General features: G+C 51.1%; 7 protein-coding genes across 8 annotated transcripts; 5 read left to right on the top strand and 2 right to left on the bottom strand.

Moving 5' to 3' along the window:
- The first annotated feature begins 462 nt into the window (after positions 1 to 462).
- Positions 463 to 2065, top strand: PV06_10950 (uncharacterized protein). The gene has a single exon (XM_016412546.1). The coding sequence runs from the start codon at positions 565 to 567 to the stop codon at positions 1762 to 1764; it is 1200 nt and encodes a 399-aa protein (XP_016257045.1). The 5' UTR covers positions 463 to 564; the 3' UTR covers positions 1765 to 2065.
- Positions 2066 to 2176: 111 nt separating this feature from the next.
- Positions 2177 to 4218, top strand: PV06_10949 (uncharacterized protein). Its single transcript, XM_016412545.1, has 5 exons — positions 2177 to 2737; positions 2800 to 2923; positions 2973 to 3122; positions 3176 to 3532; positions 3582 to 4218. Exons 1-5 carry the CDS (start codon positions 2504 to 2506, stop codon positions 3878 to 3880), a joined length of 1164 nt encoding a protein of 387 aa, XP_016257044.1. The 5' UTR covers positions 2177 to 2503; the 3' UTR covers positions 3881 to 4218.
- Positions 4219 to 4595: 377 nt separating this feature from the next.
- PV06_10948 (uncharacterized protein) lies at positions 4596 to 6992 on the top strand (the record flags this gene model as incomplete). The annotated part of the gene is made up of 4 exons (XM_016412544.1): positions 4596 to 4933; positions 5013 to 5165; positions 5243 to 6533; positions 6683 to 6992. 4 exons carry the CDS (start codon positions 4596 to 4598, stop codon positions 6854 to 6856), a joined length of 1956 nt encoding a protein of 651 aa, XP_016257043.1. The 3' UTR covers positions 6857 to 6992.
- Positions 6193 to 8384, bottom strand: PV06_10947 (uncharacterized protein). The gene is made up of 2 exons (XM_016412543.1): positions 8092 to 8384; positions 6193 to 7970 (listed from the first exon to the last, which is right to left on the bottom strand). The coding sequence occupies exons 1-2, from the start codon at positions 8092 to 8094 to the stop codon at positions 7329 to 7331; spliced, it is 645 nt and encodes a 214-aa protein (XP_016257042.1). The 5' UTR covers positions 8095 to 8384; the 3' UTR covers positions 6193 to 7328.
- A 1193-nt stretch (positions 8385 to 9577) lies between these two features.
- Positions 9578 to 11052, top strand: PV06_10946 (uncharacterized protein; the record flags this gene model as incomplete). Its single annotated transcript, XM_016412542.1, has 8 exons — positions 9578 to 9679; positions 9744 to 9834; positions 9885 to 9983; positions 10049 to 10102; positions 10161 to 10229; positions 10279 to 10344; positions 10411 to 10622; positions 10726 to 11052. 8 exons carry the CDS (start codon positions 9578 to 9580, stop codon positions 11050 to 11052), a joined length of 1020 nt encoding a protein of 339 aa, XP_016257041.1.
- Positions 11053 to 14517: 3465 nt separating this feature from the next.
- Positions 14518 to 17341, bottom strand: PV06_10945 (uncharacterized protein). Its single transcript, XM_016412541.1, has one exon. The coding sequence runs from the start codon at positions 17069 to 17071 to the stop codon at positions 15065 to 15067; it is 2007 nt and encodes a 668-aa protein (XP_016257040.1). The 5' UTR covers positions 17072 to 17341; the 3' UTR covers positions 14518 to 15064.
- Positions 17342 to 18404: 1063 nt separating this feature from the next.
- On the top strand, positions 18405 to 22335 carry PV06_10944. 2 transcript variants are annotated; one of them, XM_016412539.1, is made up of 5 exons: positions 18405 to 18863; positions 18950 to 19336; positions 19892 to 20044; positions 20094 to 20167; positions 20214 to 22335. In XM_016412539.1, the coding sequence occupies exons 1-5, from the start codon at positions 18818 to 18820 to the stop codon at positions 21906 to 21908; spliced, it is 2355 nt and encodes a 784-aa protein (XP_016257038.1). In that variant the 5' UTR covers positions 18405 to 18817; the 3' UTR covers positions 21909 to 22335. The 2 variants fall into 2 exon arrangements, with proteins under 2 accessions (XP_016257038.1, XP_016257039.1); XM_016412540.1 differs by lacking the exon at positions 18405 to 18863 and having other exon boundaries at positions 18921 to 19336.
- Positions 22336 to 22409: the final 74 nt, after the last annotated feature.

Here is a 22409-nt window from a genome sequence, read left to right as displayed (position 1 = left end):
TGGAAGAAGCTTCCGCAAAACGAACCAAACAGTCTTTCGGGAGGTTTGGATTTGTCAGACAAGGTCTTCATGGGTGGGAAATCGCAATACTAGCAAGGACTACTCCTATGATGCTCGAGTAGAGGAGAGCTCCAGATCATGTATCGAGAGAGTGCTGAAGGACGGAAGCTGAGAAGCGAGAGAAAACCCGTGGACGAAAATGGCGGTGTTTGTGAAAGGTTACACCATCGCTGTATCAATGCAGGTTAGTATCCAATGGAGCAGTATAGATTAGCGAAAGTCAGTTGAAAGTGCTCGTTGCGGCAGAAGTATCTTGTTCTCTGTGGAAAGCGAATATCAAAGCGTCGGACAAGCCAGCAAAAGTTATTTCTTGGCTGCTTTCGCGGGATTGAAAATGAGGCTCGCCGGCTGAGGAAGATCCGACGCGCCTAGTAGTGCAATCTGCACTTCCCCATACTCCATCTGACATTCGATTCACGATGTAAAAGTCAAGCGTGTTCGGCCCCGGTGAGCATTTTTTTTCTTTTCTTTTTCGCAGGTTCTCCTGTAAGAATATGGTATATCATGGCTACTCTTGTCGAAAACAATCCCAGAATGCCTCCTGGGTCTAGTGATCCCGAGAAAGCTGCAGAGGAACTTTCCGCTGCAATGGAAGAAGCGAAGCTTGACGAGAAACTTAGCGAAACAGCTGCTGCTTCCACAGTGCCGCCCACAGAGCCAGGCGCAGGATATGCGACCGATATCCAAGATAGAGGTTCATCGACGCCCGCCGCGTCAAAGAAGCTGAACCTTCCACGCAGCGCAGCCGACGGAGTGATCAAGACTCCGCTGGGCGAGCCCCTAGAAACCTCGAAACCTCCCTCTAGGCCTGCCTTAACGCCTGAACAAGAGAAGAAATACGACACACTACTGAAGAGTGTGCTATCTTGGACTGAACTACCCGAGAATTCCGCGAAAGGCTCCAAGTCATTGCCTTTGACAGACTCGGAACGGATGTTCCTTACACGAGAGTGTTTATTACGATATCTGAGGGCCACTAATTGGAATGTGGCTCAATCGGAACAAAGATTGAAGAACACATTGATCTGGCGGCGCGAGTATGGGCTTGAAAAACACACAAAGGACTACATATCCGTCGAGAATGCTACAGGCAAGCAAATAATATTAGGTTGGGATCATCACGGACGGACGTGCCAATACTTGAGGCCCTCGAAACAGAATACGGAACGCAGTGATCGCCAAATCCAACACCTTGTCTTTATGCTGGAGCGAGCGATTGATTTGATGCCACCTGGTCAGGAAACATTGGCGCTGCTCATCAATTTCGCAGAAACCAAATCCGGACAGGGCGCTACTCTTTCCCAAGGAAAGCAGACCCTGAATATCTTGCAGAACCACTACCCTGAACGCCTCGGTCGCGCGCTGGTCACGAATGTACCGTTCTACATTTGGGGCTTCTTCAAACTCATCACTCCTTTCATTGACCCGTTGACACGAGAGAAGATCAGGTTCAATGAGGACATGGGCCTACACGTGCCGAGAGAACAACTGTTGAAGGAGAGTGGCGGCTTAGTCGAGTTCGAATATGATCATGACAAGTATTGGCCGGCACTGAACGATCTATGTGAATTAAAGAGGGTGGAACGTCAAGCTCGATGGGAGAAGGGAGGGAAAAGAATCGGCGAGTCCGAGTTGTATCTCAAGGGAGGCGAGGAGAAGAGTCTGACGGAATGCGAGCAGGATACAGCTTCCACCAGCACTTGAGATTATCGATACAAGTTACTCAAATCATTGAGCAGCTAGGCGTTCAGGTTGGATTATTATGTGGCCTAGAGCGATGGATGGAGATATTGTTGGTAGCGTACCCTCTTATTTTTCAACTAGACTAGAGCCCTAGAGCGATCCAGCCGGGCGCATGCTGTAGCACAGACGACTATCCGGAGATGGCAAGACTCGAACGAGTCTGAAAATGCTGATAGACTCGAGGGCTGACAAGTTGTCCTTCTAGAAAAAGAGCCTCGCATGATCACATGCCAATCACGGTGACCTGAGATGAGCTGAGTCCACCATTACCATTCCATCACATCACAGCCCAAACCAGCGCCAGCCTAGTGAGCCGAGAATAGCGCTGGCACGTCCGCATCCCACCAACAAGTCCCAGTTCTCAACCCGCATCCCACCTTTCTCACTTGCTTCCCCAGTCCCGAGCCAATCCTTACCGTGGTCTGCTGTGAACACACCTGCGCAAAAACGATTACTTGCATTGTTGAAACCCTGCACGAGGAATCCAACGATCGCTTCGGCCACTGAGCCCTACCAGTCCTTCCCGCCCTACCAAAATTCACTCGTGGGCGCCCAAAACTTGCTCCACAGCATCCGGCTGTCATCTAATAACCCGCCTTCCAACAAGACACACTCTGTCGCCTTTTGTGTTCTTCAGAAGAAACTTTCATCCCTCTTGAAATAAAAAAAACAAAAGAAAAATGCTGCTGGAGTGGTCGTCATGGCAGAGAACGCTGAGGTGACCCAAACCTCTACCCCGCCCTCTGCGCAGCCTACCTTCTCTACGAATCAACCAACTTCTCCCTCTGCCGCCTCCCACACTACTCCTGCCAGCCTTGGTCACGAGGCCACCTTTGTCCGACCATCAGATCTACTTCGTCCTAGAGCCATATCTCGACCAATAGCTCCTGCAAAACCGGAAAGACCAATCGATCGCGATGAAAGAGCAGGCCTGGTAAGAGAGCCGCAGTTTCGTTGGCATCACACGGGAGCATTGGATTCTAACGCCGAGACCAGAAAGCCATCCGAGATTTTCTCAGAGTGCGAAATTGCTATGAGGTCCTGCCACTCAGCTTCCGGCTCATCGAGCTCGATGTTGGATTGACCGTGAAAGAAAGCCTCAATATTCTGGTCCAATGTGGTACGTAGAGTTCCATTGTTCCACAGGGCGTAGCTGATGATATGAATAGGAATCGTGTCTGCACCATTATGGGACTCTTCGACCTCGACCTATGCAGGCCTCCTCACTGTCAACGACTTCTTGAATGTGGTTCGGTATTACAACCTACACGCCGACAAGCTGAAAGATGTGGACAAACTGCTACTGAGCGATCTGAAAGGTAATCAAGAAGGCCACCGTTCCGTGTGCGAGCCAGGCTAATAAATCGTGCAGATGTCGAGAAAGTCCTCAACGTCAAACCACCCGAGACAGTGTCAGCATCGCCGGAAGCTATCCTCTACGATGCGCTGCGGAAGCAGCTGGTGTCCAGAGCCCGACGTATTCCACTGGTATCATATGACAGCGATACTCAAAGAATGATGGTCACGAGTGTAATTACTCAATACAGAATCCTCAAGTTCATCGCAATGAACGTGAAGGAAACTGAAATGCTACGAAAACCTCTGGAGATGATCAAGCTTGGAACATATGGCAACATTGTTCGCTGCAGTATGGACACAACAATGCTGGACGTCATCGACGAGATGGTCATGAAGAACATATCCAGTGTGCCCGTGGTGACAACAGAAGGTGAGTCTAAGGTGCTTGCTGATTCGACTTGGTACTCATCATATTACAGGTGTACTGCTGAACGTCTTTGAAGCCGTCGATGTCATCGAAATCCTCAAGACGGGAGATTATGGCAACCTCACTTGGACTGTCGGCAAGGCTCTTTCAGCACGATCGCCGAATCACCCGGGCATTTACTGTTGCTCCTTGGAAGACGGCCTCGATACGATCATGGAAACCATCAGAAAATCCCGAGTCCACAGATTGATGGTGGTCGACGAGAACAATTACCTTAAGGGGGTTTTGTCACTCAGCGACATTCTCCATTATATCCTAGTTGAAGGACAGGAGGAAACGAATCAAGTGTAATGACCAAGGGCGGTGATCTTGACTGCATAGCTTGGCGTTCTCATTGAAGCATAAATCGGCGTTGTATGGGCAATCACTCCCTGACATGAAGCAGACAGGATAAAAGTGTCTCCTCGGCATCGAGGTGGGCTGGTAAAGACAAGACATTGCCGATGTGTGCTAGATACAGAAACAATCAGTGGTGGAAACAGAAGACCCTGCCAGTGCAAGAGGTAGCAATAGACACCAGAGCGACCTGGCAGAACCTCTCTTTTTCTATAGAAAACGGATTGACCACGTAGACTGAATAAACGATGTGATTCCAGGCCAACTGATACTCAGTTTGTCCTGCATTGGTGAGATATTTTCCCTTGGAGCAGTGCCCGAAGTTGTCGGTCTTTGTTTTTGAGGTCTGAGTATATTTTCACATCTACACCGGCCTTTTCAATTGTCCAGTCCAACTTGATTCTACAAGTTTTGGGTTGAGGCAACCTGTGCTTTGTTTGGCTAGATTTTCTCTCAGTTGTCCTGGACACCTGAGGCAGAAGACCGCGGATCAAATACCAATATACTTGACCGTAGACCCCGAAACTACGTTACAGCATAATTGTTGCCCGAGACGCGTTCCACTAAACGCGTCTTTCAGAAAGACCGCAGAAACGCACGCTCCAATATACCACCACCACATACGGAGTAGACAATTTCAGCATCTACTCCAGCCAACCGATCACAAAACATGACGGACGCGAAGGAGAACCTCGATGCGGTCTTCGACCCCTCGGGCGGTGGCCTGTCGCCGGACATCCTCGGCGTGCTCGAGTCGACCCTGAGACTGCACTCCCTCACGGCCGACGAACTGTTCATAAAATGGGAGGTCTACTGCCTGAAGATGGGCGGCGAGGAGACCAAACTTGACCTCGAGACGGCACGCATGTTTGCCAAGGACGTACAAGACGGCGTCGAACGGGGCGACGGCAGGACGCAACAGGGGAACAAATTCGCTCCCAGGTCGGAGAGGAAGGGCGCCGTCCACGCGACCCCCAGGGCGGTTGGGACCGGCGACGTCTTTGGGATGTATGCAAAACCATGACCTCCTTGGGAGGACGCGTGACTCTGTGGTGTCCATCGGCTTACTGTTGCCCTTACTCTCTAGGCTTGACGAACTCACACCAAACACCGTCGGTCGACGAAGCGGCGGCAGCGTCAAGAGAAAAGCAGACTTCGACTCCCCGGTCCCGAAGAAGATCAATCGGCCAGACACGAACAACAAGACACCAGGAAAGGCTGGCAAGGTGGATGGTCCTGCGTATGTCATTTCCCGCCCACCCCCCTACATACATCCTGGTGAGGATGCAAACGCATACTCTAACGACGAACAAATAGAGGTATACCCTTCTCCGAGCGGCAGAATGCTGGACAGATCATCGAAACGTTAAACGACCACCTTCCACAGGCCGAAGCGCCACTTGCCCCCTTCTCGGAAGCACGACTACGTCTGATCTCGCGGACGGATTTCAAAAAGTTCGCATACAAGCCCATGTCCATGCGCCTCTCGGACACCTCTGAGATTCTCGACGAGAGGATCGACGACTTTTTGTCTCTGATCCAGAAACATCACAACCTCGACGACTCTGCGTTTGGAAATGCCGCGGCACAAAGTACAAGCGAGATCGTCGCCGTAGGACGCATCGCGTCGGACACGCCCGAGGGGAAACTCAACTCTGCGTCTCTCGTGCTCGAAATGTCACGTCGCATGGGCGCTGGCCTGCGTGTCCCGTTGAAAGTTGACGCATTACCTTCGTACCAATTTTTCCCTGGCCAGATTGTGGCTCTGAAAGGCACAAACGCCTCGGGGCTTTACTTTACGGTCAAAGAAGTACTTGCCACCCCCAAACTACCAATGCCATCGTCCACGACCAACGACATCAATACTGTTAACGAACGCCTCGAAGTCAGCGAGGACTCTCCATCTTCCTCTTTGCCGCTCAATATAATGCTGTCCTCGGGCCCGTACACAGCTGATGACAATCTCGACTTCGAGCCGTTCCGTGCACTTTGCGAAAAGGCAGCGGAGAACGTGGCCGACGCTCTCATCCTGACCGGTCCGTTTTTGGATATCGAGCACCCTTTGCTCGCAAGTGGCGACTTTGACTTCCCGGGAGAGACACGTGGTTCGGATCAGGACGCGAGCATGGCCATACTGTTTAGGACCTGGATCTCACCGCACCTGCAGCGTCTATGTGCCGCGGTTCCGAGCATAACGGTGCTCGTGGTGCCCAGCGTGCGCGACGCGCTGAGCAAACACGTTTCCTGGCCTCAGGAGAGACTGGTGAAGAAGGAACTACACCTGCCGAAGCAGGTCACGATGCTACCCAACCCGTGCTTTATAAGCTTGAACGAGACGGTTTTTGCGATCAGTTCCCAGGATGTTCTCTTTGAGTTGAGCCGTGAGCAGATTTCGCACGGCTTGGGCGGCGTGGGGAGCGATTTGCTCAGTCGACTCCCTGGTTGCCTGATAGACCAGAGGCATTTCTTCCCACTCTTCCCGCCGATCAAGAGGAACAACGGAGCGACCGGGGCGTGTCTGGATATGGGTTATCACAAGCTGGGGGAGTGGATGCAGGTCAAGCCTGATGTGCTCATTTTGCCCAGTTTGATCACGGCCAGTGTCAAGGTATGTTTCTTCTCCCCCTTTGCACGACGAACCCCTGGTTACTGTCATTCTTGATATGGATTTGGTTATGGGGATACCCCAACCTCCACGATGGATTTTGATACGACCATTCGTTTTGATTGTTCTAGGCTCACAGTTTCCGTGTATAGGTCGTGGACAGTGTCATGGTCATCAACCCAGGCCAACTATCCAAGCGAAAAGCTGCCGGGACATTTGCGCAGATTTCATTGCAGCCGAGAATACTGGGTGACGAAGAAAAGGAGGAGAAGACGGTTCCACATGATGTTTTTAAACGCGCGAGGGTGGATATCGTTAGGATATAAAACTTGGGAGGGCTCTTGACTTGTCGCCACGGAGTACTCCAGCACGTATACTGAAAGCCTTCCACGTTGAGTCCCGTCACGTACAGTGTCATGTATAGCCTGTGATGTAAAGACTGAGAAGCAGGATAATGAGATCGTAATGTCCCATCTATTTCCATCGGCCGTAGATCTCTCCGTGTGATTCAATCCTCGCGTAGGAATCGTCTGACGGCCGTGGCCGGGATGACCAAGTTCGAACCTGTCGTAGCATGGGCTTAGGCAGGTCTTCCGGAATGGTGTCGACGTTGAGAGGTCGTGTCTCATTTGAACTCGTTCAGTAATTTGTATTTCGCGCTTCCGCTTTCTCTCATGCGTCGGCGGTTGCCTCGTATTGATACAAAGATTGATGATACAAGGATAGTTTTAGATGTAGGAGTTGCGTGATTCCAGCCGTATTACCTCGGTCGATACCGTGTGGTCTGGACTTCTTGATTCACCGCAAAAGCAACAGGTTCGTCCGTCGTCCTTCCCTTCTCGCAGCAGTGCCGTGTTGTTCGTCGTCGCCGCCGCCGCCGCCCCCGCCACCGATCTTCACGCCCGCCACGAGAGCCTCGAGGCCGAAGTCGCGCCAGACGGGTTCCCTCTGCGCCCCTGCGTTGCTCGTCTCTCCTGCGCCGCCGCCGCCGCCGCCGCCGCCGGCCCCTTCTCCCCCTCCTGCCCCTCCTCCGTTACCGGCGCCGCCGGACATGGTCACGGCGGCGGTGGTCGCTGCGCCCTGGTTCTGGCCCAGGGCCCTGTTGATCCCAAACGCGGCGTGCATGTCGGGCACGACGTCGTCTTCGTCCTCGGGGTTCAGGGGTTGCAGGTGGGCCGGGAGCGAGATCTCCTCGAAGGGCAAAAAGGAGCCGGGGAGCTGGGCCATGTTGGAATTGTCGTTGACCCCGATGACCCCGTTGGGGCCCGCCGCGAGGTGGTTGGCGGTGCCGCTGTGTGGCGCCTGGTTCGACGGTCCCGCACCAGGAGTGGCGGCGGAGGGTGTCGGGAAGATGGCCGACGGTGGTCGACAGAATTCCTCAAAGAGGTCGGCGAAACGTGAGGATCGAGTGTGCATGTAGGTGTGGGAGGAGTCGCGGGACTTGAAACGGAGACGGGAGGATCAGCAGAGTCCGACGGTTTGGGAGAGTGAGTTTGATGAAGCGTCTCGAGGAGTCTGAACCCTGGGATACCTAGGTGTAACAGGGACACGAGATACTTACCATTCTGAATGTTTGGGAGATTTTGTGCTGTCTTTGTATTTGTGAGGATGTAGAGAGGAGACTCGAGGGTGTGCCTTTGTCGATTCACCAGGTGGTTGTAGGTAGAGGCATCAATGGAATCACGTTCAAGTTCGAAGACGCGTTACGAGGTGCCGACGTAGGGAACGACAAAAACGAGTTTCCTGGTTTGTGGAAAAGAAAAAAGGACGCCCAAATAGCGCAAAAGAGAATGAAAGGATACGTCCGACAGGAATGTTTACGCAGATATGATCTGTCTGTAGTGTTTGTCGGAGTCGACAACTCTTGAACGTACGGGGACATCGAGGCACGTACTCCGTAGTTCCGCGGAATATATTTAGTGTGGGGGAGTAAATAAAGCTCTTCCACCCCTCTCCAACGGATTACACATCCGATGTTCTTGTAAAATGCAATCGTTGCTGTTTGTCGCCCTTGTCAGACACACAGTGCGATATTAGAAGTGTTCAAACGTCAGACGATATTTAATTGGTCGTTCAAGGGAAGTTGTCGAGGTAAAGGGTATTGTTGAGCAGTGTGAACGATCTAATAGGTATGAGAAGTTGCACATGTTCAGCCTTGTCACTCTTGCACTAAACTGCCTGAAAGATATTGAGTCGGTAAAAACTCTCATAAAGACAAGATTCTAGCACTACTAGTATACAAGACGTCAATCGAGAGAGTGAGAGTGAGATATGTAGACCCAATCGCACAAGACGACAGACTTGCTTGTTCTGGGTTCGTCTACCGGGTTTACCAGGAGTTGTTTTGGATTACCGAGCTTGTGTAATCAAAGGTGGGCTTGAAAGCTACTACCACATGAGGCACAAGGCAAACCCCGTATGAACGAATAAAAGCCAGAATTGATATATCGCCAAGTATACCTAGGTAAGTATTTCCGGGGTCCATCGTTCGGAATTAACTGTGTACTGTAGTAGTAAGTACGGAGTACGAGTATCGAAAAAGGAAAGGCAAAAGTCCTTCCCGCCTCCGAACAACAAAGCTTGAGAGGTCGGACATAGAGAAACTGTTTGTACCGAGAACGTGTTTACACTCATCACCAAGGCAGCGAATATACTCGTACCTCTACGGAGTACTCGCCTTGAGTATAGATAGTGTCAAAGCGCGTTGCCGGCGATAGGACTGAATAGCTGGGGGCCCTCTTTGGCGAAAAAGTTGCGAGACAAAACGGAAAATGCCATGATATTATTGTAACGGCGCTGGGTAAAACTGTTGACATCATTGTGTGGATTATGCATTATGTCAATCCATCCACGGAACAGTATCTGTCGATGACCACGACCCCTCCCTGGAATACTCGTATTTCACCTTAAAAATAAAGCACTGTCCTCTTCTGTATATATAGTGGTCGTCCAGTTGGTTAATCTACACGTAGTAACCTCACTGAAAATACTTCTCATTGATTCCACTCTACCCGCTGACTTGATAATACACATAAGATTATACCAAAATGCCATCCCTACCAAAAGAATACAAGGCGGCAGTCTTTGAAGCCAAAGGCCAACCTCTGACCTTTAAGCAAGTCAAGCTCGAACTGCCCAAGCCTGGAGAGGTGAGAAAGAAGAACATTACTAGCATGTCACTTGTTGTTCTGACTGACATTATTCATTCAAAAGGTCTTGGTCAAGGTACTGGCTTGTGGTGTCTGCCATTCCGACGTTGCCGTCCAGAATGCCTTGTTTGGCAATTCCTTTCCCATAGTCCCTGGTAATTATGTCCGGCTTCATGGTATCATCAGTGTCTGACAAGATGTATAGGCCACGAAGTCATTGGCGAGGTGGCTGCGGTCCCAGATGGAGAGACCCGCTGGGCCGTGGGCGCAAGAGTAGGCGCTCCATGGCACGGTGGCCACGATGGTAAGAATAGGAGCCTGATACAATACTGGGTTGAGCGTCATCTTGCTTACCATGGGATTCTTCAGGAACGTGCAAGGCGTGTCAACGAGGTCTGTTTCAGATGTGCGAGAAAGAACAGAGTGAGAGCCCTTCTGTTATCCCTTCCCACATTGACTGTGCTGATGTATAACCTTCCAGTCAACGGTGTTACACGGGACGGCGGGTATGCCGAATATGTCACTCTCCGAACCGAGGCGGTCGTATCGGGTAGGTCCAAAATGACAAATTGAGAGTTCACTTCTGACTGTATTGCCAGTGCCCGAAGATGTTGACCCTGCCGCCTTTTGCCCACTGCTCTGCGCTGGAGTGACTGTGTTCAACTGTAAGTATACAACCATGGGTGGAGGTTTGACCTTGCAGAGCTGACGCAAGGCTTTGCCTGCTTTAGCGTTGCGCAAGCAGAATGTCATACCAGGATCACTTGTGGCCATACAAGGCCTAGGCGGGCTTGGTCACCTTGCATTGCAATACACCTCGAAGATGGGATACCGTACTGTGGCTATCTCCAGTAGCTCGGAGAAGAAGGACTTCGCTATGAAACTCGGGGCACACGATTACATTGACGCGTCACAGGGCGACATTGGCGAGCAACTCCAGAAGGTACGTTCCTGCATAATCATCTTGAAAATGGCACCACTTTGAGCGTCAGCGCTGTTCCTTGCCAGTGTGTATTGTACGGATGCAATGTTCTGACTTGGTATAGATGGGAGGGGCTTCATGTATCATCTTCACTGCGCCAAACCAGAAACTCATTCCCTCGCTACTCCAGGGATTGGGTCCATTGGGGAAGCTCCTAATTCTAGCTGCTTCTGCTCCGGTCGAAGTCAATACGGCCTCCATGATCCACTATGGGTTGAGTCTTGTGGCCTGGCCAAGTGGTCATGCGCTCGACAGTGAGGAAGCAATTGACTTTGCAAGAGTGCACGATGTCAATGTCATGATCGAGAAATTCCCATTGGACAAAGCCAACGACGCCTTGAAGAAGATGATGGACGGGAAGGTGAGATTCAGAGGTGTTTTGGTGCCATAGGTAGATTGCCAATGATCATGAGATGTCTGTGATGAAACATGGCAGAAGAGGAATGATATTGATATTTGGAAAAGCTCATGATTTGTTATCGTATGGCAAAGGTCTCGAGGCGCCGAGCCACTCGAGTTGGCGCCTTCCATGGTCTTCGCACCAGTAATTGAGTACTCGGGTGACGAGCTGCACTTCCCCTTGGACGAATGATAGGCTTTGCTCTTTGTGGACGCATCTATAATGTCATACTCAAGGGCGGCGTCAAATGGACAATCCGTGCTTGATACAATTCACTTGTGAGCCGGTGGTTGGTGAGGAAAAACGCGTTCCTGTACCGACGGCTGATCTAGAGATGGATCGTATTATCCGGACGCGCCCAAGCGGTGACGGACGCTTCAGGTTGGACCCCTGATCGGTTATTTGCCAATCGGCCAGCGGATTCCCCTGTCGATCTTACATTTGGTGCTTCGCGTCGTCACCGCCTTGGGCTGTTCTCAGGGCAGCCTCGTGGCTTATGACCCTGAATGCAGGGTGTAGAGTGTCGCAGAGTATGCAGCGCTACCCCGTTATGGCTCTCGCAGAGGGTCTTCTAGGAGTCGCGGAGCTGGATTCGCTGTCACGGCGAGTTGGCAAGTGAATCACACCAGTAAAAGTTTCTTTCAGCACATTTATTTGTGGTGATAACAATGCGCAGAAGACTCTGAATTGCCAAACCTCTTATGCCCCCTGTCTTTCCTCTCGTCCCATATTGTTGCAAGCCATACGAGTCCTCTGGGAAGACTAGTGCGAGCGTCCGCGAGAACCGCCCGAGCAATCGAAACGCCTTCGGAGAACCCGTCCCCGGTGCAGGTTTCTCATAAGACCAAAGCTCTGCACTCACCCTCGTACCGACCACGGACACACTTTCAGAGGGAATAAGATGGATATCTGACATCACATCAGGGCCGACAGTTGTAAGTCAGACGAACCGTCTTTCGCATCTGTGCGCGGAGGCTACTGTTTCAGACCAAAAAGTTGGGGTCCGCTTGAGAATAAATTCGCCGAACAGCGTCCAGCAGGGCTCAGCAGGCTGTGGATATTTTGATTGCGATCGGCAGAGATCTGTCGTCGACACACTCCGTATACAACTGGGACCTCCCAAAGCGTGGAATTGCGATCTGCCCAACCCTCGTTTGGCGAAGCTCGGACTGACGTAGGACGGGAAGGGATCCTCGAAGGCTCCTGTAGACGTCAATACCTGACTGGTCACAGCATCGTCGAGTCTGCCACCAGGAAATCCGCTGGACGATCCCAGGCAGTGTGGAGAGATTGAAGAAGTACCAGGGAGGGAAAAAGAGCCGCCTTCTCCTTCCCAGCAAGTCGTGCGAGTTTCTTGACTTTCCCAACCCACCAGAAATCTCAGCGTGAGAAGGTGATGGAGGAACATTGTTGTTGAGAGAGAGGCGGATAAAACACGACATGTATTTTGGCCAAGAGGTACTTTGAGGAAAGGAAAGCGGCCTCCATTCACATTCTGAGAGATATTCACCGGCACTGGTTGACGGTGATACCCAAAACCTCTTTCACACCGTAAACAAACCCCGAAAACATTGACGACTTCAAGGCCACAGCGCACGCAACACAGCACGCCTTTGTTGCTCCGAAGACATTTCATTCTACCATTCTCAACTCAACGCTATCACGACTACCTTAATCAATCATGCGACCACGATTACAAAACCGGGCTGTCATTGTGACAGTACTATGTGCTCTATCACAAGTCTCAACGGCCAGCATAACGTTTGACGAGATCCAACCCATCATGGGCTTTCCCAAAACCTGCACCAAAGCATACGAAGCGACGGTCAACGACTGTACTTTCAGCGAGCTATCGTTGCTGGGTGGAACTGGATGTTCGGCAAACTGCGAGATCGCTCTGGAGGCGGCCGAAGATTTCGTCCAACGATCCTGTGCCAGCCTGTCGGCACCTGGAGACTCCCTCATCGGTCAAATCTTCGTTGGAAACCTCATTTCCTTTCTCTGCACACCTACGTCGTCACCCACGACCACAACCATGACCACAGCAGCGGCGAGTCCCTCGACTTCGATATCGATGGCTTCGGACACGGCGACCAAGACGTCGACCGCCGCAGCCTCTGGGAGTGCGAGATCCGCCAGCTCCACCGTCGCTTCTGCGAGTAGTTCTGCGACAGAATCATCATCATCGTCATCCACCTCGATTTCATCTTCGTCCCAAACGACCACTCTGACCACCTCTTTTACCAGTACCAGCACGAGCTCTGCCGGTATCACATCGGCCAGCTCAGCGACACAAGCGTACAGAGGCAACAATGGCAACTCGGGCGACAGCGGTGGCGGCAGTCCTTTCGATGGTCCGTTCAGCACAGGAGCAGGCGTCCTCAACATGCCGCAGCAACAACATATGCTTTTCCTATGTTTAATTGCTTTGTTCTTTGGTCTGAGATGAAAGCGACGGAGCGATACTCGACTTTTTTCTTTGTTTCTTTTGAAACTGATATACCCCCCCCCCCCCAACAACATCACTGCGACAACAGTACTTGCAAGAGTTGCAAACCACCATGTACTACTACTACTACTACTACTACTACTACTATTATTGTTTACCCCCACATGCCGTGGATTCTGGAGGCCTTATCTTTCTGTTTCTTCTCGCTGGGGCCCTACGAGGCAAACCCACCACAAACGGTCGAGAGGAAGGAAAACATAATCTGGGGTTGATCCATCCCAACAGAGGGAGCAGAGAGCAAAATGAGATTTTAATGTTTTGTGTGTGTATGTACGGAAGAGGAGATTATCACTTTGAAGGGTCTTGCAAAGACACGTCGAGCCCCTACGACGAGAGGAAGGAGCAAGACGAAGATGAGAACTGGGAAACATTCCCAAAACGGGTCCCAGCCACAGCTGTGCGGGATCATTTGGTTTTTTTTGGGTAACAAACGAACGAAAAGATCAGATGGGGGAGACATTCAATGATGAAGACGAATTTTGAAATCCGGCAAATCAAACAAGACATATTTACAACCCAAACAACCTGGAAGGAAATCGTAATAACCTTGGGTCAAAGGGTGATTTGCAGGCGAAGACCGGACCAAGCAAACACTGACTGGATCGACGTCGCATACAAACACGGCCTTGGGAGTTCAGATGACAGAAGCATAGCTGACACGACGGAGAAGAGCATGAGCAGCACAACAACAGCAAAACACCACCACCACCACCGCCGAGGGCAATTGGAAATAAAGAGTACTGTGTGTAGCGAATCCGCCAACGACTAGACATGTCTACCCACTACGGAGGAGGTACCTACCTAATTACCATAACTTCGTGAACTACATTCTATCCTGAACCAGCCTTTCCTAGAGACCATGTTTTTAGAAACCTTGATCCAGAGTCAAGGAGAAGTCAAAAGTAAGAGGTGATTGTTTTTTTTTGGTTTTTTTTTTGGAAAAAAAGTGATGATTGGGTATCCGTAACCATAATCACAACTATAGCCATAACCGTATCGTGCTCATTATCATTGACATGTCGTAGTAGAGAGAAGGAAAAGAAAGCAACCGTGCCCTCTGCCGTCCTGCCTGCGTGCCCCTTCAAGCATAGCCTCCCGTCCAGCCACCGTAAAATTAACGGAGTAACGGATCCAAATGAGGTCAAACTCATCCACCCTCCCGTTTGGGCCAGCTCATGGAAAGAGAAAAAAAGGAACCCGGAAAATAATCATACAGTCAGTGAGCGCCGTTGCTATAATCAAGTGAAACAAAACATGTTCTCTCAATGACCGCCCTCGTCCCCCAAACGTCATCCCATGCAGTCAGTCCCAGTAAGCGCCTTGCGTGCCGAGAAGAGAACGATAGGTTGGAAGCAGGGAGAAAGAAAAAAAAAGTACAAGGTCGTAACGTCGTATAGATGGGGTATGGTCATCGTTTCCGGAAGCAGTGTTGGCAATGTCGACCAGGAAGAAAAGAGATTGATGATTCCAGGTGACGAGTCCTGGTAGGAGGAACTACAACCGCCAGCCATGCAAGCCCTGATCGAGGTCGTCCTCCTCGGAAGCAAGATCTTCTAGCCACGCGCAGTCCATGACACGAGAGATGTCCCAGCGGGATGTATCGTCCATATCGAGACATCCGCTCACTAGTTCGACCACGTCATGTCCTCCCTTTTCTGTGAGGGGTTCCCGGTTCCAATCTCCGGCCAATATCGCCATGACCACGCGCGGTTGGAAAGAATTCTGGAAAGGTCGAGACCCGACAACCATGCTGTATACACAAACCCCGTATGCCCACATGTCAACGGCAGGAGACACAATAGCTCTTTCTGCAGGGCCACTGTGCTTGAGGTGTTCGGCAATGCGTAGGATCTCTGGTGCGGCATATTCCAGGCTGCCACCTGCGAAAGCAGATGTTGACGTATCAGCCGGTCCCATGTGCTTGCGTGGAGGCCGATCGGTATCGTGGAAGTCTGGGCTCGGAGGGCCCGAAAGACTATCTGAGGAAAGCCATTCTGCCATGCCGAAATCGCAAACGCGCAGTAAGCCCGGCTTACCATCGGGCGAAGGTTCGATGAGGACATTCTCAAGTTTGATATCACGGTGCACAACACGTGCGTCCAGGTGGAGATATCGTAGGGCCGAAGCGAGCTGATATGAGTAGCTTCTAGCTACATCTGGTTCGATACCGTTGCGATTCGAGCGGACCAGGTCGAAGAGGGTTCCTCCAATGTTAAGAGGGATGAAACAGAACGTAGCTTCATCGAGCTTGTATACGGCTTCCAGAGGGAGAATGTTGCGGTGGTTGAGAAACCTCCAGAGCTCGACTTCATGTTCGAATTCAGCTTGGGCTTGTTCGTTCTCGGCTTCAGAGATGCTGGCAATGCGTCGCCGAACAATTTTGACGGCCAGCTTCCGCTGCTCACCGTCCTGGAGTTGTGTCACCGACCTAATCGTACTAAAGCCGCCATAGCCGATCTGTTTACCCAGGACGTAATCCTCACCAATAGTTTGTCCCTCGGCGTCTGGTGGAAGCGGTCCAGCATCAGCGTCGCCATTGTTCGTTGAACTGCTTATCGAGAAACCACGCAGGTAAGATGATGCAGCTGACATGGGGGACTTTGTAGAGCCTGAGGTTTCTCGCCGAGAAGCACGACTTGCAATGTCACGCATACTCCTGTTGCGCAGACTACCCGCTCTTGAAAAGAAGTCCTGCGGGGACGCACTAGTCTCGCCATCTCGCCATCGTTGAGAGGCGCTCCTCCGAAAGGACTTGGGCTCTTCGTACGAGAAGGCTTGTTGGGAGAATGGCGTGACAGGGGACTCTGTGGTAGGAGATTGAAGATACTGGTCGTCGGGAGGTGGAGAGAAGACCGCCTGCTCATTAGACTCTGTAGTGGACTGAGAGGTCAACGACTGGGCTTCAGGAAGGTCAGTCTGTGATTCTCGTGCCATTTCATCTACCGTGGCTTGTAACAGAGGGAATCGGGCTTCGCCTATGCGTGCATGTTCTCTTGGAGGGCTCTGGGAGAATTTGGGAATACGACGGCCAGTGTTGAGGTCAAAGTTCGACCTTTCTGATTCGCTGTGTGCCCGTGAATCTCTTCTTTCTCTCGTGACCGGATACATCGCTGGCCGGCCTCGCTCGCGCCATGGCTTCTCCAGAGGATCTTCAATGCTCTGACGGTGTCCCGAGTCCAATTTGATTTCACTGTTGAAGCTGACAGACGGGTTGCGGTTGCGCATATATTGCTCGATGTAGGACGAGGCATCGGAAGAGGGGACTCTAGAAGTAGGATGCTCGTTTGCAACGGGTATATCGACGGGAGGAGTGGCAGTTGGGCGGATGGTATCTTGGCTCGCCGCCGACCCTCTGAATTGAGGCCGAGAATCTGAAGCTGGCATCTTTAAGGCGTCGTCCATGTCTTCAGAGATGGCATCAGTTGCCAAGACGGAATCATTCTCATGATGTGAGACTGGGCGTAGGTAGTGGTGGTGGGCATCGCCGTCGGCCTGTGCCATCAGACCAGGCGATGTCGTGCGCGTGAGGTGGTAGCTCTAGCTCTGCCTAAAGAAAGAGAGTGGCAGGAAATGAAACTGAGGAAGTGCTTCAAGAGGGCATCTGTAATGTGTCTCGCGTAGTCGAGTTGGTGTAAGCCCATGGATCGAAGAGGCTGGAAGCAAAGAAGTGCCTGGTGGTGGTGGTGGTGGTGGTGCGAATTTCAAAATCCTTTCAGTCCCACGTGCGGGCACGAAAAGCAATCGCTGGCCTGGAGAATAATGAGCCTCGGAAGTGTTCCCTAGTAATTTAGTACTGTACTGTACGGAGAATACATCTATTTTGCGCCACAGTCGATGATCTGCAGATCCGACATGTGCGGGAACAAATGGTAGTTGAGCGCTGTGAATTTTTATGTGGTTCACAAGGTCAGCAGAATTTTGTGGTGACTGTGGAAGAAGCAATCATCATGAACATCTTCTCGGTCAAACAGGCGATTCAAGTGGAAAGCTTTCTTCTTTGGACGTTACAGCCAATGCATGTATCACGTACGGCCCGAGTCATTTTACAAGTGCATACGGTGTACAGTGCGGAGGATACCGCTTCAGGCTGGAGGCCATTGTTTTAGTCATTGCCACAACCAAGGCGTTCTTGTTGGATGAAGTTCATACACACTGGAAAAGTGATGTTTGAGGATACGGAGTAAAGGGTCCGGTAAATATTTGGGTACTGATCTGATATGCACGATTAAGTCACAGGGTTCACTTTTACCTAGAGTACAATATCCGACACTGATCGTGTTACTCTGAGTGCGTGGACGTGTACAGTATGGAGCACAAGTGTGAGGACTCCGGAGCATCAAGTTGGCTGTCGGTCACTGGTCGTGCCGCTTTGTCTCCCCCACAAAATGGCTGCAAGCAAGCTGCAGGATCCTGGCTCCGTAAAGTCGAAACAGGCGCCTAACGGTGCTGAGGGAGGGGCGGCTTGGGTTAAGAATGGCCGGGCGTGGGGACTAGGAGGGAGTGCCCTGTGAGAGCTTGCTAGGCTCGAAGTTGGACCCCTACAGTAGGGGGAGGTTAGAGTCTTGTTAGAGGCCTCTTGAAGGTTAGGCGGGCACTAATGAGCCTGGGCCAAGCGCTGATTTCCTGCTTGAAGCCTCGCGTGCTCATCCAATGACAACCTCTCACCAGCCTGGGCTATTCCCTCTTGAGCTCCTCCAGCCCCAAGTCCGCACCGTCCCTGATCTCGATTGCTGAGGGCGCAGGCACAGGGCATCGACCCAGTTCCTGAATCCTCAGCCTGCCATTAATTTTTGAAACGCTCCTCTTTCCGCCAGGTTCAATCAATTAGGGGAAACCACCAACTTATCCGCCCAGAAACTTCCCAATCAACCCTCCACCACCAACCAAGGACAATCCCTCAACCATACTCGTCCTTTGTATTCTGTACTGTGAATTCACTCGTCGACTTCTGCGCTACGCACTCGACTCTTTGTTGCTTGCAGCATCGCAGTTGATTTCTCCACTCGTATCACGCGTCGCTCTCTGCCAACAACCGAGCTGGCTCGCTGCCGACCCGTCCAGTCTTTACCGCGTCGATCGTCGGTTTCGTCCGCAGTATCCAACATTTGCCCCGGCTTTACACCGATTGATTTCCTCACTTGACGGTCCGATTCCCCAGAAAACCCTCTATGCGATCAGAAGCAAGCCGTAGCCCGTCGAGTTCAATCGGCGAGCACGAAACGCGACATTCACTCGACCACCGCCCAAATGGTCCGCGCAATGACCACCCTGAAGCCACAGCTTGTGAGAGCTGGTAAGAGAACACCACCGTATTTCTGCAGAACTCTCTGCATGCTGCTTTGTGAGAAGGAGGCGCATACTCATTACTCATGTCGTTAGATACCTTGGACCTACAAGATCATGATGCGCCGTCGGCCAAAGATCACACCAAACAACCCACGCACCCTTCACCCTATGGCTATGGCCCAGCCGCGCCCCATCAGCAGCAGGCTTTGAGACATGCAGAACACGAGGCTTATCAACAACAGCACACAAGCCCTCGTAGTTCAGAGGATAGACCCAATGGAGGTTTCCATGCCGACCAACATTTTTATGACGATCTTGATGACGACCGAGATGACGACCACATGACTTCGCAGAATGGTGTCAATGGAAATGGATACCATGGGCAGGACCTTGATGACGGAGCAGGCGACTCCCATGACGAGGAGGACATGGATGACGACCTGATGGACAAGATATCCAGTTCCCCCTCGATTGAAGATGGTAAATACTCCCTCCCTATTTGGCCGACAAGAGTCGATTCTGTGGATCTTGGAGCTTCCCCGGCTTCACCGACACCGACTCGAGGCAGTCATTCTTCTTCCCCCTTTTCTGTTACCCCGGATCATTTTCCCTTGTATCCTACGCATGTAATCCATCCGGCAAGTCATCATGGTGAGTACTCAACTCAGAACATTGTCAACACCGACGGACATCTCGAAAGCTTTACCCCAAACGAGGAATACGGCACATCCAGAGACCCAATGTTAATGGCCTCTGACCCTGTCGCAACGACGCAATACTACAATATTCCCCTGTCCGAATCGCAAGAATTCCGAAGATATCTGTTGCCGACTCATGACCCCCTCCTCGACGATGCGATAGAAAGCTACGAAGATGATTTTGTCTACGAAGAAAACGAGGATGACTGGGAAGACGAAGCTTCGTACTTGCCAGATTATGCATCTAGTTCTGATGATGACACCGAGGATTTCACTTTCTCTCTTGACGATCGTTTTGTCGACTCTGGTTGGGGAGGAGAATGCTTACGAGAAATAGAGGATATTGACTTCGAGTTCGTGTACGCTCTACACACGTTTGTTGCCACCGTCGAGGGGCAAGCGAATGCCACAAAAGGCGACACTATGGTGTTACTAGATGATAGCAATAGCTACTGGTGGCTTGTTCGAGTCGTCAAAGATGGGAGCATTGGTAAGCATCACGAAACTAGGAGGTCTGGAATTCTGACTTATCTACCTAGGCTACTTGCCCGCTGAACATATAGAAACGCCGACTGAGCGTTTGGCTAGGTTGAATAAGCACAGAAACGTCGATGTAAGTACGGTAACCATGAACCCCGTTCTTGCTAACAGTGCGCAAGTTGTCCGCTTCAATGCTTGGGGACAATACTGAAAAGTCCAAAAACCCCCTCAAGAAAGCCATGCGACGAAGGAACGCCAAGACTGTACAATTCACTGCGCCTACTTACTACGAGCCTTCCGACTATGAATATTCTGACGAGGAAGACGAGGAGGGTGACGATGTGCCTCTTGATGGTAGCGACGACAGGGACGACACCGAGTCTGCCGAAGATCAGCAAGATCTATCCGGTACTACAGAACCACGAAGCAAGGAAGAAACAGTAATAGCCAACGGCATTCAGCGTATGACAAGTAACGAAAGTCTCAAGAATGAAGTTGTGTCAAGTCCCACCAAGTCTCAGCAAGTACAAGTCGGACTAGAACAACCATCCGATGAGCCGATGCAACGGTCGAGGAAGGGAGTTGTAAGAAATACAGACTCTTTCTACCGAGATGAGACCGTTGAAACCAAGAAAATTTCGCTGACACCACGGCTGCTGCGGGGCGATGCTGATGCTGCCTCTGCTGAACAACAACAACAACAACATGAATTGCGCCAGCGAGCGAGCTTAGAAACATTCGATAAAATCGTTGGCTCAGACGAGAAGTCTAAAGATAAGAAGAAAGAAAAGAAAGGCATGCTCAGCGGTCTATTCAAGCGAAAGAAGGGTTCTACTCCAGAAGAGAGCGAGAAACTCGTAGAAGAGCAGCGACAATCGCCACAATCGAAAGACTCCCTAGAATCTCTAACCTCTAGACCTGAAGCAGGACCTGAGCGCAAGCCGAGCAAATTACAAAAGAACCCTCCCCCAGTGTCTCCCAAAGCCTCCGGTCCAGATCAGAGAGCGCCTTCCAGGGAAGGCGTGAATACTTCACAAGCACCGGTCGCTGGTACCGGCCTACCCGCTACTGCCCCTGCGTCGGCATCGGCACTATCGACCGTCAGGAAAGTCGAATCCGAGCCAACACCCGGTGAAGGTGCCCAAGAACCACCATCACCATCCCAGGCTCAGTCGGCTACGCCGGTGAATCGATTCCCGTCACTTACAGAAAAAAGATCTATCTTCTCTCCTATCACAACTGCCCTCAAGCCGTCCTCGAACACAACGACCGATGGTGATGGTGCTGTGAAAACTATCTATTCGAAGCGAGCGAAGGAACGATTTGCTCTTGAGGATAGCGATTCCGAGGACGAGAAGAATGCAGTTGTTGAAGAAGATGACCGTAAGGCCATATCTCCCATCTCAGATTCACAAGCAGCACCCTCTCGTTCGGATTCTGCGATGCAAGTGTCACCGATCGAACCATCTGACATGTATGATGACTTGAAATACCAAACTCAACAACAACAAGGAGCTATCAGAATATCGCCAATCCATGACGAGCCCGCTCTGGTTGAGTCAGAAGGTACCGCCAGTACCTCAAAGCCATCTCCTTCAACTGCAACGCATACTCCATCGACGTCAAGATCAACGCCTACATGGTCAGATGCATCTTTGCGTTCTTACATGGAGAACAGCCAGGATATCAAAGATTTGCTTATTATTGTGCACGACAAAAGCAACGTAACCCCCGTTGGGCCCGAGCACCCACTCATGCAGGATCTGTTTTCGGCTGAACGAAACAAACTCGCCGAGATGCAAGCTCAGCTTGATAATATGCTTATGGGCTGGATATCCAAAAAGAACTCGAGCTTGCTATCCGGCGCGATATGAAATGATTGTGTTCTCTCATAGCAATAGTTTTGCTTTTTTTTATGTTTACCTCTCGAGGATCTGATTATATCGATCCGTTGTACTGCTTCCAATTCTTCGGCATGTCGGAGCAGCTGCTCGACTTGTACTACTAGGGACGGGTCCTTTCTTTTGCCTTTTTTCTTTTTGTTGAATTTTTTCATGACGACAGTATATACCTGAGAATGACGAAGCGTGGAACACATCTCAAAGAAAAGGCATGCATGGTACAAGCATTCTCTTTGTAGGGTTGATTTTTGGGTGGTTTGGACGGGATTGAGGCGCGATGGTCCTTCTGTCTTCTCGCAGGATTTGTAGGACAGGGACAGGGACATGGACAAAGTTGGGGTCCTGGGTTTTAACACTGCTTCAACGATGACGGCAGTCGGGTTTAATTTTTTTTTAGCCATGGGAAAAGGAAATACAAATTTCTGGCCGTGAATCTGATCTTTCTGCTTCTTTCCTCAAGGAACTGTATGAAAG

Source organism: Exophiala oligosperma (assembly GCF_000835515.1).
Source record: "Exophiala oligosperma strain CBS 72588 unplaced genomic scaffold supercont1.17, whole genome shotgun sequence".
Classification (NCBI taxonomy): domain Eukaryota; kingdom Fungi; phylum Ascomycota; class Eurotiomycetes; order Chaetothyriales; family Herpotrichiellaceae; genus Exophiala; species Exophiala oligosperma.
Note: the sequence above shows the minus strand (reverse complement) of the source record. Positions and strands in the feature narration are given on the sequence as shown.